At 36.9% G+C, this 16,288-nt stretch overlaps 1 protein-coding gene across 1 annotated transcript in view; it reads left to right on the top strand.

The window, feature by feature from the left end:
• Positions 1-433: 433 nt before the first annotated feature.
• PDE11A (phosphodiesterase 11A) overlaps positions 434-16,288 on the top strand; it is a 79,343-nt gene continuing 63,488 nt past the window's right edge. The window contains exons 1-7 of the mRNA XM_009574663.1: positions 434-520; positions 2,488-2,628; positions 6,276-6,340; positions 11,135-11,270; positions 13,738-13,813; positions 15,282-15,349; positions 15,720-15,812. Of these exons, the coding sequence (XP_009572958.1) occupies positions 434-520; positions 2,488-2,628; positions 6,276-6,340; positions 11,135-11,270; positions 13,738-13,813; positions 15,282-15,349; positions 15,720-15,812 (666 nt within the window). The remainder of the gene's footprint in view (positions 521-2,487; positions 2,629-6,275; positions 6,341-11,134; positions 11,271-13,737; positions 13,814-15,281; positions 15,350-15,719; positions 15,813-16,288) is intronic.

Genomic DNA, 16,288 nt, shown 5'->3' with positions numbered 1-16,288 from the left:
ACATCCTCTAGAAATCAGCAAGAATGTGACTCAAGCTTGATTCTTGAGCTTACAACAAAAAAGCAGTCCAGAAAAATAAAGAATACTTTTTCTAGGGAAGCTGTAGTGTCTACAGTAATTTAATGTAGTCTTCAGCAGACATTTTATAGACTTGAGAATCTGCAATTTTCCAGACATGTTATAGAGGACCCTCACTGCTGGGACCTGTGAACTCAAATGCATTTGTTCTTTCCTACCCATTTGATCTCTGTTCCACTCATTTTATGTGCCTTGACCATGATGATTTTGTTTTGTGTTTAGTGTTCTGCTGAAGAGTGACTGAGCTGAGACCCTTGTGGGACATTTTACCTTAAGTTTAGGTCTCCTTGATAGTAACATGAGTATCTAATTGCAGTTGTTTTTAATGACTGGGAGTTTCTTTTGATACTAGGTGATGCAGATGTATCTCCCATTCTGTGGGATTGCCATATCCAATGCCCAGCTATTTGCAGCTTCAAGGAAGGAATATGACAGAAGCAGGGTAAGTAAAAAAAAAGTATATTGGACCAGTATCAAACCTTCGTCTTTTGTTCCTTCAGATTCCAGCTATGCATATGTGTTTGCTAAGCAGACAGTTTTAACTATGTTTTATTTCAAAAAATGCATTTTCAACAGATCACTATCTTGACTTGAGGCAGCAAGCAGAGAGCGTGGGAGGGAAGTACGCTCGTGGTGGTGGCTGTTGTTTCCTGATGTCAGTTCCATGTTTCATAGTGCTGAAACAATTGCGTTTGTGACACTGCAGGAGAGTGTGTTACTTTGGCAGAGATTCAAACTCTCATAAAATTCCAGTAATATCAAACCTTTGCCATCCTAAATTTGTAATATTCAATTCATGTGCAAATAACATGGATATATCTTTATAAAAGTAAGCAAAAAAAAAAACCTGTATGTGTAGCACCTTGACAGCATGTGTCTGCATATGTGCATTACTCACATTACTCATGATTGTTGGTGCCATGCATGAATTGGGACAGGAGGCTCCAAAGAAGTGAAAATAATGCAAAGCTTCAGTAGAAATACCACTGGCAGTGCTGAACCTACTCTTCCTTCACAAAGCAGGGGAAACTATAGTGGGGTAGATCTGTGTATTGAGCACTGACATTTATATATTCAGGATTTTGGTGCTTTCCATGTATGGAAACTAATGCTTTCCATTACTTTGAAAACTAACAGTAGTCCTTTCTAATGGTGTATGTTAAGGGTCATGAAGCATCTGAGCTTGTCTTCCGTCCAGGTCTGACTACAGACCACTATATTTTGGGGTGGAGATGTGGAGGAGACTTGCAGAAAAAAAAGATTTTCTGCCAAAGATTTTTTCTTTGTTTGGTGTTCAAACAAAATAATTGTTTGACTACATAGAAACTTAAAATTTGCTGTAGATTCCCAGCCTGCAGGGAACAATGACAGACTTTTGAGGAGTCGGCATTTAATCTTCTGAGGGAGGCATTCAGCGGAAAAGTATTAGGGACATTCTCATTCTTCATTAGAAAATGGTAAATACTGGTGGTTGGACACATCAGGAAATGGATTAGAGATACACAGTCTTTGTTTCTTGTTGCCACTTCAGCCATGCGAGGCATACCAAATATCATTGCCATTTGACAGCTACATGGTGGCCTGTACTTAATTGCATTTCTGACCTTTTGGTGGCCTTTAGCTTTGCCTAGTCCATGGTTGAAATTAGTTGGCAAGTGACATATGACGGACAAGCCCGTACTTTGCTTTCCCTGTCAAACTGGACACCAATGGTGGCAACTTCCAGTGACTGTGGCCAACATTTTGCTGATGACCACTGCATTAGGAAAGCTAAGACCACTGACGTTTATACGCTTACCTATATTGATGTTCTTTGGTGCTGGTGCCCTAAACCAGAATAAAGGAAAAAGCACACTTCTTTGGACCCGTGGTAGGAAAGAACATGGCCTATTATTTTTCAAGTTGATGAAATGAGAGGGGAAGCCCTTCATTTTAAAACATTGTATTTTACAGGTATGTTGTTAGTGGTAAAGACTGGATCAGAGTGCTGTTGGAATATGGAAGTATTGATGTGGTTTTTTTCTTTCCAGCTTTGAACATGCAAAATGGGTAATAAATGAATAAAATGGAGTTTAAATGCACCAGCAAATTCAGTTTAGCAAATCAAGTAACTCAATCCATACTGCGTAGTTGGAGAGTTGCATTATAGCCATTGTTTCAGTGAAAGATTCCCATTGTTTGCTAGGAGTTGGATTGTGCCCACTTGTGAGCTAAGAAATACTTGACTTCTTTCTTTCTTCAGATACCCCCACCCCAATTCAGTTGCCATAATCATTAAGTTTATTTGGATGAAGATTTCAATGGATCACTCATACTAAAATAAATCCCAGAGATTATGCCTCCTTTGCAATGCTCCATGTATTTATTAATTCTACAACTAATACAAGAGTTTTCTGTCCTTGTATGCAGGCTTTACTGGAAGTAGTGAATGACCTCTTTGAGGAACAGACTGACTTAGAGAAAATTGTCAAGAAAATTATGCATCGGGCCCAGACTCTGCTGAAGTGTGAACGGTGCTCAGTATTACTTCTGGAAGATATTGAATCACCGGTAAGTATGGCTGCACATTCTGTAGAATGGCTAATATTTGAGTGGTGGAGCAGCTGCTTTTATTGTGGTGAAGCTGTTTCATATCATATGTAAGTACTGAACAGCAAGTATTCTTCCAGCACATCATTCTTAAATGTACATTAGGTACAGGTTGAATCTTTATCACCACTGTTGTGGTTTAACCCCGGTAGGCAGCTAAGCCCCACACAGCCACTCACTCATTTCCCCACCCCAGTGGGATGGGGAAGGGAATTGGAAGGGTAAAAGTGTGAAAACTCATGGGCTGAGATAAAGACAGTTCAGTAGGTAAAGCAAAAGCTGTGTGCACAAGCAAAGCAAAATAAGGAATTCATGTGCTACTTCCAGTCAGCAGGCAGGTGTCCTGTCATTTCCAGGAAAGCAGGGCTTCATCACATGTAACGGTTACTTGGGAAGACAAATGCCATAACTCTGAAAGTGCCCCCCTTCCTTCTTCCCGCAGCTTTTATTGCTGAGCATGACATCATATGGTATGGGATATCCCGTGGGTCAGTTGGGGTCAGCTGTCCCGGCTGTGTCCCCTCCCAATCTATTGTGCACCCCCCAATCTATTCACTGGGGCCGCAGAGTGAGAAACAGAGAAGGCCTTGACACTGTGTAAGTACTGTTCAGCAATAATGAAAACATCCCTGTGTTATCAACACTGTTTTCATCACAAATCTAAAACATGTCACCATGCAAACTACTATGAAGAAAATTAACTCTATCCCAGCCAAAGCCAGTTCAGCCACTTTTTCAAATGGAAACTGAAAGGTACATTTATGATTCCTTCTGGTAATTTGAAGGCATTTAATGGGATGTCTGTAAGTTGCTGATGGATCTAACTATCAGTGGTGTGATCCATCTGATATGTGTGATTCTCAGTTGTCTGTGTGATGGAATTAGTGCTTACTACAGAGCAGCTAGGACAGCTTAACTGAGAAGTAAGGTGCTCCTGTGGTCTGCTTAAAAAAGAAAAATGACCTGATTTGTTATCAAATATTTATTTGCTCGGTTCCTTTCTTTCATGGTATAGCCACTAGAAGAAAAGAAAAGTCCTGTCTGTAGCTTCATTTACATTTACCCAGAATTTATGACCTTGCTAACATTTTCAGGCTAATGACATCAAATGGGTGCTTCTTGCAAGCAGTTTCAGAACCAGAAACAGTTGCATCATCAACCAAATCTTTAATGCTCATTTTTAGAACTAACCTTTTCTGCATACTTTCCAATAAATAATTATCAGACATCTTTGTTGATATTTCTACAGTGTTCATACTTTTGCATCTGTTGTTGTTGTTTAACTGTAGCAAACTGAAATACTTACGTAGTTTCTATTCTAGTATGTTACATGTTACATCTTTAATCAGACTACTGGTCCCTCAGAAATAACAGATAAAAATAAACTCATCAAGACTTGTTAACCAACAATCCTGTGTATTCAGCAACTCAGTGGGCTTTAAAGCAATCTAATCAGTGTCTTCACAGTAGTCAGCTTCTGAGCTTGTCTCATGAATGTTTTTTTGTGAAATCCAGTATTTGAATGTGGAAGAACAGCAAGACAGTAAGGGCTGAACCTGCAACACAGGGAGTTTCTCAGCTACTTTTGGTGGCCGCTACTCTACGGGTTTCGTTTGTTCCTGAAAGTTTTCCACTCTAGCTGCTGGCCAGGGGTATGTTTCGGAGTAGCTATGTTTGCACATTTTAACAAGTTTCTTTAATACTTTGCAAAATAAATAACGAGAACCAATCTCAGTTCCTAAATTATGAAAATGCTGTGAAAATATAAGTCCTTTTGTTATTTTGACCTAGTAATTTTTCTCTGAGATAACAGAAAATCCATTGGAAAAGACACATTTGCATACAAATGTCTAGATAGTCACATACTTGTTCTTGTGATAGGAAGAAGCTTTTGCATTGAGCAGGTGAAGTGAAAATATGACTTTCAGCATTACTGAAGTATGTTTGTTTTTTGCAATTGCTCTGTCCACTTGACCGAGGAATAATTATTTCACTGCAGAGTTCTGTTAAGTTGAACAGATGGACATAAGCTATATGAAAGTATTTGTCAAAAATTGGATTTCATGCAGTTTTGACAGAGGCTTTCACTGGGACTTTGTAGTACTGCCATTCATAGTGTATGGGAGCCTCTTTAAAAATGCTTAACATTTTTATGACTGTTGTTAGTAGTAGTAAAATAAGTGACTGCCTTTATATTGGTAGCTCCCTTTGGTGTTTCAGGCTATTCAACACAAACTATCCTCCTTTCTACTGATTTGAGAAGTAGTTGAAGGATAAAAATGTTGCTTTGTAATATCATTGTTTTTTCTATCCAAGTATCTTTGGATTCACTGACTCTGTAATTGATTATTTCTTGCTGGGCTGTGACAAGTCTAAATGATTATCAGAGAATCATAAGTTTATGTGTATGGCAGAAAAAAAATTATTTTCTTTCCTGGAGGAAAGATAGGAATCTCATTTCATTTAAACTGATAGAAATTAAGTACTTGCAGTGGAGTATGCCCTAAATTACACTAGCTTTCATAAAAGCAAGATCGAGGTTTGTATTTCGTTTATATATAAACGAAATTCTGTTACAGAATTTTAATGTTTCTAGTTTATTTTCTCTTTCTAGACCCCCCACATGGATTTTATAATTACAAGATACAGTTCTACTACATTCTTATGAAATGCCACTATGTTTGCAAGTATAATATGATTTTTATTTTTTACAGAACAGCACATTGTGTTAGTAGCAGGCTGTGGGTGGCATCGTTCGCTTCATTTTTATGCTCTTGGTACTATTTCTACCTTTGAGCACGGATGGTTTTTTTTCCAAACCACAGGCAATGGGTTCTCATCCCTCTAGACCAAATTCTGAAATGTGGACAGCCAAGGTATTCAGTTAAGCCTCGAAATTTTTTAAACAATTATAAATCTTAAGTTAATTTGGAGTGGGAGAATAGCACCTTGCCACCCACTTGGTCATTTTTACAAGTGACAAAACAGTTATTTTCCTGATTTCCCCTTATTTTGGAGGGTTAGCCTATATATCAAAATAGATCTCCATAGAGTAACTCAATGTTAAGCCATGTCTAAAATACCGTGATTTGTACATCACGTGAAAAACTTTTGTAATACAGAACCGAAGTGGAAGATGGGGACTCGTACTAGCATCCAAAAACATTACATAGAACATGTGTTCTATGTCACATTAACCATTCTTAAAATGTTTCACTTATGTGCTATTGGCACATATTGTTCAAGGAAAATTGGTTGCAATTAGTAGTGCAAATGAGTCCTCCTGTTTATTTTCCTGTATTAAAAAACGTGAAGTTTGGGTAAAGCTCCGTAATTCATGTTCCAAAGCCCTTTGAAGGGAAGCATATACTGTTGCAGAAAATAGTTTCATGAAGGAAACTAAAGATATAATTTCATTTGATATTGTTTGTTAGTGAACTATGCACAGTGTGTATTTTGAACTGAATTCTCCATTGGGAGAATACAGATTGAATTTTTATTCCAAGACCATTGGATAAAAATATGGTTTAAATATAGGAACCTTACATTACTGTTTTCTTAATATTTATTCATCTTAATAACAATTTTAAGTTACTTTTTTGTGACAGGTGGTGAAATTTACAAAATCCTTTGAATTGTTATCTCCAAAATGCAGTGCTGATACTGACAACAGGTTAGTGCTCATCTTCTATGGTAATGGATTACTTTATTTTTCACATAGTTTTAAATTTGTTTGATCGTATTTTTATTTTCTTATGGAACTTTGGGTAGATTTGATTGAAGAGTGTGAGCCTACAGTTTTTACTCAGGCAAGACCCCTGCTTGCTTCGAATGGAGACTTGCTTGAATAAATATACATGCCTATGTTTTTATATACATGTGTGTGTATATATATGTGCTAACATTGTATCAATGTCTCAGAGAAGAAACCAGGAAATAACTGATGACTTTTTATTGTTATAAACTCATGGAGAACACACAAATGTTGTTTTGCATAGTTAATACTGAAGTAAAAATTACAAAATTATTTTAGATTGTTTGTTGATCTCTTACAAAATGCCTCCTTACAGTTGTGTTGAAAGGTTTCCAGTAAAATTTTATTTCTGCTCTTGTCATCAAGTTAGAAAGCCTAAAATCCTCAGAGAACATGTATTTCCTAGAAATTGTGTTCCTGTGACTAAATCTGGTTTGGGAGCCCAGTCAAAATAGAAGTATATGTGTTGCTTAGTGGGATCTGTATTTAAACATTGATAAAGGGCTAATTGTAAGTAGTAACAGAAAGAGCTTTTTATCCATGTGGGGTTACTGTATTAATTCCTACAAGATAATACACCTGGTAACAGTTCACATAAAATGTCCAACATACCAAACGAGTGGATGAAGATTCAGGGCTATTGTGAGAAGGTTTCTCCCATCTTTCAGGGCCCAAACTCAGTTATTATCATATTTTATGCAAATCAATTCATACTGATTCTGAATTAGAATTTTCTGTGTCAAATGACTGCCATAATGATAAACCTAGCCTTCTGTCCAACTTGCTATCCATAGCTTAGCAAACATGTAGATTACTTTGTGCTTTGCCATATTTAAGCCCTTTAATCAACTTTTTAAAATATTTTGGGGTAATTTGCCTTCTTTTGTGCTTTATTTCTTTACCTCCAGTGTGGTAAGAAGCTACCACTTCATTAAGGTGAATGTGCACATTGTACTCCAGATTACGACAGGTCGTAATTCTTAATGCTTTTCATGGATTGATCTTGCAGCATTACAAAAATGGGTAGTGTTATTTTTAAGATGTGCAAACTGACAGCAGAGTCCAGGACCACACAGAGAGATCGGTAGAAGCTAGATCTCTTCCATGCCCTATCCACTAGTTGAGAGATGGGAATGGTGAGACAAATGGAAAACAAGTGATAAAAAATAGGAAGGTTTAAATATGAATAAATAATCTGCTGATTCATCTGGGAATCACAAGTTATTGCTTTTGACAAAGAGATTCAGAGTAGCAGTTGGTCTTTCCTAGGTCAATTAAATTGGTGAAAATACATTCCTTTTGTTCAGGCATAGGAGTATGAATCAAGGGATGTGGTTGTTATTCCTGTTTTTCTCAAACTTGATCTGTAGCCAGATTAGTCAAAACAATGTAGAGTGGTGTCAAGATAACCAAGCTGGCTCATTTCTTGTTACCATAGTTATATTAGCATGTTACCAAAAAGCAATTTGTAGTAGCCTGCTCTGCATGTAGTCAAGTCAAGATTATTTAACTTTAGTCTGAGACATGAATAAATACATGCAACCTGGTAGCTAGTCTTTATAAGATTTATAAAGGTATATTTTTGTGCATCTTAATATAAAGATGTATTGCTTTTTTCTTTCATTTTTCATCCAGTGAAGAGTGAAGTTGGTTTTACAAAGACTGAGGTTAGACTGGCAGATATGATGTCACATTTGGATCTAGCACAGGCACAGCTTGAGTTATTGGCACTATAGAGGGAAAATAAAGGTTATTTAGGATACAGAACAATGCCACAAGCCCTTGACATTTGAGCATTTTTCTAGTGAGTTTTTCCCTTTTCATTCTACGTTCTGCAGCCCTAACTGATGTAAAGTCATGAGACCTTTCATGTGGAAAAAAATGGCAAGATGAGTTTCTTCATCTTCACACCAGTGAAGAGAAATATTATTTCTTTGAAATTTTAGCAGAAATCCAAAGAGTTTATAGGCTGAGAACAGTTGTAGTTATAAGTTTTATCTGAAAGAGAGAGAAGCTCCAAGGACAATATAACTTTTCCTGTCCTAACATACTTTCTCACACAGTTTTAGAAGAAATTGGCTTTTCTTTTGCCCTTGTTGCGTACGGCTAATAGCAATTCACCTGTTTAGTCCCTAAATATTATAATGAATACTCATATCTTTTTTCCTTTGCTGTTGGTTGTAAAGAAATACCTTGCAAGACCACACTTGTATTTATCTGTTCAGTTTGCAATTTTCCAGCACACACCATAATCAAGTTTATTATCCATATTGGCACACTGATGCTCTCTATTTTGCCAATCATTTTGTTCTTGATGTACAGGTTTGCCAAGTCTCCTAAATTTTCTCTCCCTTTGAAAAAAGATTACATAAACCTTGGAAGCCTTGAGGGTTCAGTTCTGATGTATTCTGGATGAAGATGAGCCCGAGGGAAGGCACTGTGGGCTATGTAATCTTGGCAGATAATGTAGCTGAGATTACAGCTCTCTAACCTGAGTGGAAAGGTCAGCTGCCTGGGCCAGAGTGTGGGTTGTGTGGGAGAAAATACCTGTGCCCCCTCCCATTTGGGCTGGTACAGAGAAAGTGCTGAAATCCCTGCGACCACTGTTTCTCCACCACTGTCCCTGGGATGATGAGCACTCGGGTATCACCCCATTCCCTGCAGTATTTTTATGCTTCTTAAGGCATCTTTCTGCTCTTCTAGTCGTAGGAGCTGGAAGGGTTCATGTCACTGTTCAGAGAGGATAAAAAGCACCCATGATTTTGGCTGTACTGCTTTCCTACTGTGCTTTCTGCCATCCCGGTCAGGGAGGCTTTGGGGAAGATAGCAAGGCCAGCAGCTGCCTAAGGGGAGCCTGCAGCACTGTTTGGTGCTCTTGAGCAGGGTTTACTTCCGTGCCTGGCATGCAGGGCTCCTGCTAGTGCGTGGGCAAGACAGGAAGATGGTGGCATGCAGCTGCCTGCATCAGTCCAGCAGGACTCACTCATGACTTTCCACGGTTCGGAGAAAATTGTTGCTTGTGATTCTTAGAGTAGTTTCTGAGTGTTCTGAGCTGCTGAGGATGGAGAGAGCGCCAGCTGGCTGTGATCTGCATCAGAATTAAGCATTGATATTTCCTCCTAGTGAAATTTGAGTGCCTCTCTTCCAGAGTGTAGTTGTAAAGCACTTGTTAGGAATGGAGACAACATAGTAGAACACACTTTTAAAACTTCTTCCTGAATTATATCTTGTTTCTTTTATTTGAATTCATTTGCTGCTTAAAATGCTTGACACCCATAATCCAGTCCTGATGCAAAGTATCTTGTAATATCTGGATGATAATATAATATCATCCAGATTTTTAAGGTATGAACTGGGAGCTATGCATTTGAAATCAGATTCTTATCCTTAAAGATTCTTTTGCTTCTCAAGTATTGATGTCCTGAAATAGATTTTAAATTATAAACATGAATTTTTTACTTAGTTCAAAATACATTATATTTCTGTAAAGGTTCCTGTCAAAGTATACACATAACATTTATTACAGTCACTCAAAATTCTTATCCCAAATGAAAGTTGAGACAGATTTATTTGTGTAAATCATTATTATTATCTTTATTTATAGTCTTTTAAGAATATTGAGTTTTCTTTCAAGTGAGTGACTTAGTTGAATTAGTCTCCAGAAAAATCAATGCAGCCAACAAAAATCAATCCTTTCACTTTGATTGAGTCTTCCTTGTGCATCCTTCTTTCATTCATGTGCATTACTTTGAAGCTTCAAGCTATTGTAGGCTTCTCCATGGCTGCTCAGAGTCACTTTTTTCTAAATGATGTTTCTCAGGTGTTGAAAATTGATCAGTTTTCTTCTCAAAACTAAGACAACATGCATTTGTTTATTCACACATGAATAGCTACCCCTCGCCAATGTCAAAAACCTGTCTGCAATAAGTCAATGTTTTTTTTGATTAGATGAGGTACAAGGTGAGGACTTTAAGGTCTGTGTAGATACTGAGTTTTCTGGAGAAGCTGTGATGGAGTGTGATGAGTTGAGCCCATAAATCTGGCATCTTATGCGCATTTACTGGCAGCTCTCTAGCCCATCAGTAGTTGTGGCAGAAGCTCAGACAGGAAAAAAAAGAAAGGAAACATTAATGTATTGTATGTCTACTTGGATCCACCTGCTGCAACACACTTACATTATTGATTGTAAGACTTACTTCATGATCCCTTCTTCAGCCACTTGGGTCTGGCATGTCAGACCAAAATTAAAAAAAATGGTATTTCCCTTGACAAGAAAATTATTGGAGGTATGAATTAAAAATACCTCAAATTATTATAATAATTTGAAAAATTAAAATCTTAACATTATATACTTTCAGGTAGCTCTACAGAAAATATTATTTAGAACTGTTGCTTTTGATGAGCGGGCCTGTATCCCACAGAAACTTGGAACATAATCCCACTCTTGGTTCATATGTAAAAGCATTTCATTATTAAATGCTGTATTTACTTTACCTGGGAGACGAATGCTATTTTCAATAGAAAGAATTGTGTAAAGGAGAGAATTTTTGATGTACCATTTCAATAAATACCAAATTATTGTTCCATAGATAATGCTTAGTAACCATTAATGTGAATGGTTCTGCTATTCCTATGAATATGCCTGTAAGACATGCTGGACTTTCAAGCAATGTTGATTGTATTCTTTTCTTCCCGTGTTATGTTTTTTGATAGTTTCAAAGACAGCGTGGAGAAATCATCATCTTATTCCGATTGGCTAGTAAATAATAGCATTGCTGAACTCGTAGCTTCCACGGGTCTTCCAGTGAACATCAGTGATGCCTATCAGGATCCTCGCTTTGATGCTGAAGTAAGAGATTTTTAGAAATGTAAATATACATCACATTTTTGGCATTGCAACCAATATAACACAATTTTATTGTTATAGCCAAGTGGCCGTAAAACATGAATATTTATATTGAATTATTTTTTCTATCCAGTATGTCCTCCTTCTGACCTGCTGGTGTTGACATGGCTTTATACAGTAAACACAGGTTACTGAATTAGCGTATGATTTTAGGCAGTTACTTAGTCTGTCCATGATTCACTTTTTTTCTATTTATAAGTGATACCTTCCTCTATCAAGTGCTTTGATATTTATGCAAACTGATTTTTATTGCTGAAAATTCCACTGTTGGTGCTCAGTGTTAGCAGCACCATCGTTGTTAGCTGTTGGGGTGACAGGGGCTGTACACACACAGAGTGTAAACAGAACCAGTATCTAGAGAGACAAATGTTGTTGTGATCTAACTTAGCCAACTAACCTTTTAATTTGCACAAATAAAATATACACACTGGGTTAGTTACTTCTCTAAGACACATATCACTCCTAATAAAAGTTGTTTGTGTATCCTAAGGTATTAATTCCAGCCTCAGTTAGGAAGGTGTAGATACAGATAAAAACATATACGTATACTTAACACCTAAATAAATGTTAGAGGCACATGGAAGGACAAAATCTTCACTGAATTCCATCCAGTGAAACAGTATTACTACGGGGGACGTGTCCAGCAGTTGGGCAGCACATTAATCAGTGGACAGCCTTGGTCAGCAAGCATGCCAAACTATATTAGTGCAATAAGTGTGCTTGGAAGTGTTTCATGTTGAGAGTTTGCTTGGTTCCAGTTTTATTCCATGTGTCATTAAAGGGATTATCTCTCAAACCAGCAGAATTTGTCAAAACAAGAAAAATAAAAGGGGCCTGCTGTAAAAGTGTACAAGAAAACTGTGTTGATGCTAATTTGTTCAGAATTTCAAAAAGTACAATTAATGCCTGGGGTCTATTTCTTGCCAAAAAGATATGCTAAAATAAAGCATGCCAATCCTTGATATGTTTGCACTTGTACTTTTAATATATCATGTCCTGAATAATTCAGCTATATCTTACTTGTTTCACAGTTAGTCCTTTCCAAGTTAGCAGCACTGCCCAATTTATATATAGAAAAAGAAAACACTTAATACAAAGGGCAGTAATTATTTTCTGTTGGTGGCTTCCTATGGAAATTTAATTCTTAAATTCAGTTGTTACAATCAATTATTTTTGACAGACAGTCAAGTGTAGTAAGAGGAACATATTATTCCTCATGACTTAGAATCAAACATACATTTGTAGTTATGAACAGATATTCTGTTCTCTGCTCTATTAAAAACGCTCTTTTTTCTCCCAGAACACTAATTGTCGTTTTCAAATGTTGATGCTCGATTTTCAGCTCTTTCACTGAGAATTTAATGCCAAAGTATTTTCACTGAGTTCATTTTAAGTTCTACATCTGAGGCAATTGTTCCCCCACTCCCATGGATTTTAGGTGGCACTCCACACTGATTTCGATAATGGGTTCTGAGTATGTACAAATAAGCAGTACTCTAGTAAAACCTCAGTTATGTCTTCTGCTAGCTAGGAGATCACAGTGATCCCATCCTGCCTCCAGTATATGAATTATTGCTGGTCTTTTCTTCTATTACAGATTGCCTGTAGCACTGGCAGTTTTAGTAAGAGAACATCTCCTGATCTCCTGTGAGTGGGCTCATCCTACTCTCTTACTCTAATCTCTTTGGAAAAAATATTTTTCTTTTGTTCAGATTTTGCAGCAATGGCCCTAAAGAATAAAGCTTATTAACCATAGAAAAGAGAGAATCAGTGACACTTACAATAAATTGCAAAGTTTTGTACTATATTAGATAGAAAACAATAAATGAGGCAGAAAATTCTCTTCAGAACTACAGGACCAATTAAACCTACGTAAAAAATCTCAAATCTTGGTTTTGACCTCATCCTTCCATTTCTTCCTAGCTTGCACTTGTGTACAGTTCCCTACTTATTCTTGCCTTTCTTCTGAAAATGCATATTTCCTGTAAGCCCCCTTTTATAGCTGCTTTGCTAAATCCAATTTCAGTTTGACAATTGGGAAGAGTATTTCTAAGGCACACTTATTCAGTGGAGGTTGTCTCTACTAATCCACCAGTGTAAGTAATCCAGGAGCTGTCTGGACATTGCCTCAATTGCAGTTTGCCTTTAATTCCAAATCAAAGTCAAATATTGTAAGCTTTCTGTGGCAAAGATGGTGATGTTTGTATTTTCTTTGGCAATTTTTAGAATAATGACTTTTGGTTAATCTTACTGTGAATGAGGTTTCAGCAGAAATTTTCTGAGTGAGAGCTGATCCACATGGAATGACATTTGTAAATCTAAACTTACTCCTTGACATTTCTATTACTAGAATGTAAAAGGCTGCAAATGGTACCTATCGCTAATGGAAGCTCTCATTTCTATGTTGTAGGCTGACCAGATTTCTGGCTTTCACATAAGGTCTGTTCTGTGTGTTCCTATATGGAATAGCAACCACCAAATAATTGGTAAGACTTTCCTCATAGCTGCATCATTTTTGTGCTAGTGTAAATTTAATTCTGTCTTTTTAATTCTGTGTTCCTTTTTCTTCTTTTTCCCAGCTGAATATTGTTAAGAAGTTACGGTACCTAGGATGCATGCTAAGTATCCAAGAAGGGATGTTTTGACTTGGATACTGTATGGACTTTTTCAGCTTGCCCATTGTGTCATTGTTAAGTTATATATTGTATTGAAACTTGAAGACTAATGAGATGAAAACTGAAATTCTAACAATATTAGTGAAAAATGTTTGATACGCTTTGATATTTTTCTTGGGTTTCCCTTTTTTGTACACAACTCAGGCAACTGTTTCTGCAGTCCAGCAAAGTGGTCATTTTCCTCTTTAATGATAAACTACAGTCAGGGAAGACTTACCGGAGAGGCTGTGGCAGCTGTCAGAGTTGCCTGTGGCTGTGGTGTATGCTGGATCAGGATGTGACAGGGTTTGATTGCTTGTTTGATAGGATGCTTCTCAGCTATGATGCACCTGCAATTGGCCCTGCATTATAACTTGCTTTTGGCACAAAAAGGAGCACCATTTGTCAATAACAGTGCCAGATTCCTCTGTAACTTTCCACAGAAGAATTCAAGTCAAAGCGATAGCAATTTAAACTGGCAGGGCAAGACTTACATCCCTGTGTGTTGTGGCTGTCAATGAGAGCTGAGATCAGTAGTGCATTGCTGAAGGCACTCAGTGCCATGCAGGATCAGGATCTTTGAGCTTATTCACCAGAGCTGATGTGGGAATTGAGTCTTTTAAAAATATGGCTCATTGTTTGTTGTGAAGTGCATATTATCTTAAAGAAGTAGAAGGAAACTGAACCCTTGACTGCTGATAGCTCTTACAGTATTTTTCTACGGGCATATTGTAGCTAAATGAAATAGAAATGGTTTGTTGCAGTAGAACTCGGTATTAGTTCAGCTAGAGCCAAGAGCTTTGAATGCTTTTTCCTTTTCAAGTGGTTTAAAGAAATTACATTTTTTTTTTTTCATTGTTTCAATAAATTTATGGACCAGTCATGAGAAAAAATGATGCTAAACCAACTAAGATTTTAGGAATGAATGTACTGATTGAGCAAATTATATTAGTAACTCCAAATTGCTGGGACAACTTGCATGATTGCTGTTAGCAAAGTGCTCAAGTTCTTTCCCAAAGAGATCTTTTAAGCTGTTGTGAAAAGCGTTGCAAGTAACTTTTAGATTTGCAATATTATACTTGGAGAGTAAAGAATAACAGTTGAAAGTCATAAACTGAGTCCTAGTATCAAAACAATCAGACTTTTGCATGTTTATGTCTGTTTAATGATTTTCAGAATAAATATTTGCAGTTCTGCTTTTCAGTTTGAAAGATGTATTTTAAATGTTACCAATTAATAAAATGTTCTGCATTGTGAATTAACGAATGAAGATTATAATTCATATTAACTCTTTCTAAAGGGGTAGCTCAAGTGTTGAACAGGCTTGATGGGAAACCCTTTGATGATGCCGACCAGCGACTGTTTGAAGTAAGAAGCATTCAATTTTGTAGCAATAACATGCTTTGCAGGATTTGTTATTTCTGGGGAATGCTGCTTCAGCCTACTCTAGGGAGGGGGTAAGAATACGTTGTCTGCATTTGTAGTTTGACATTAATTCTCAGAACTCCTCACTTAATAAGGTTGCATCCCAATTAAAACAAGTTTCTTGCATCTGATCTTTCTCATCTTGTTGAGGCCAGTGACTTACTTGCATTCTCAAAATAACCTGTCTAAGCATGATTATTTCTACTATTTCCATGCAATTCCTTTTCATGATTAAGCCAGCATTCATCTTTGTGTTTGTATTATAATTGAATTATAATTGACTTTCTTTTCTTTTTTCTCTTTTTAATTTTAGGCTTTCGTTATTTTTTGTGGCCTGGGCATCAACAACACAATTATGTATGACCAAGTGAAGAAATCCTGGGCAAAACAGTCTGTGGCTCTCGATGTATGTGTACATCTTAATGAAATCTTTTTCTTGCTCAGAAGTGTCACGTGTAAAGGAACCTACTGCTTCTGAATTTATTGTAGTTAGCATCATTTTCTATATCTACCTCTCTGCACCTTAGAGTGTTGTCTTATTAAGGTAATGCTGAAGGGAAACTTTCTCAGGGTACGCTTAGCTGTGGAGCTCATGCACAGCTTAAGTAATTTTGAACCTGGATATCTCATTTGATACCTATGTTTTTTACATTAGAAGGGGGGACGGCGAATGATTGAGAATCTAGTTTCTTACAGGTGTAAACATAGGAATTAATCTAGGCATTATATGTAATTTCTTGTCCATCAGTAATTGAAAATTCCTTACAATTTGATATTTTAGATAGCTTGTTGATGTTTTTCTACTGTTGTAAAGTGTAAGTAAAACATACTGTGAACAGGACAAAATTTTTAAAAAATTATCATCGTCATAGGGTTTTTTAG

This window comes from Fulmarus glacialis, unplaced genomic scaffold (genome assembly GCF_000690835.1).
Source record: "Fulmarus glacialis isolate BGI_N327 unplaced genomic scaffold, ASM69083v1 scaffold6483, whole genome shotgun sequence".
NCBI classification, from domain to species: Eukaryota; Metazoa; Chordata; class Aves; order Procellariiformes; family Procellariidae; genus Fulmarus; species Fulmarus glacialis.
Note: the sequence above shows the minus strand (reverse complement) of the source record. Positions and strands in the feature narration are given on the sequence as shown.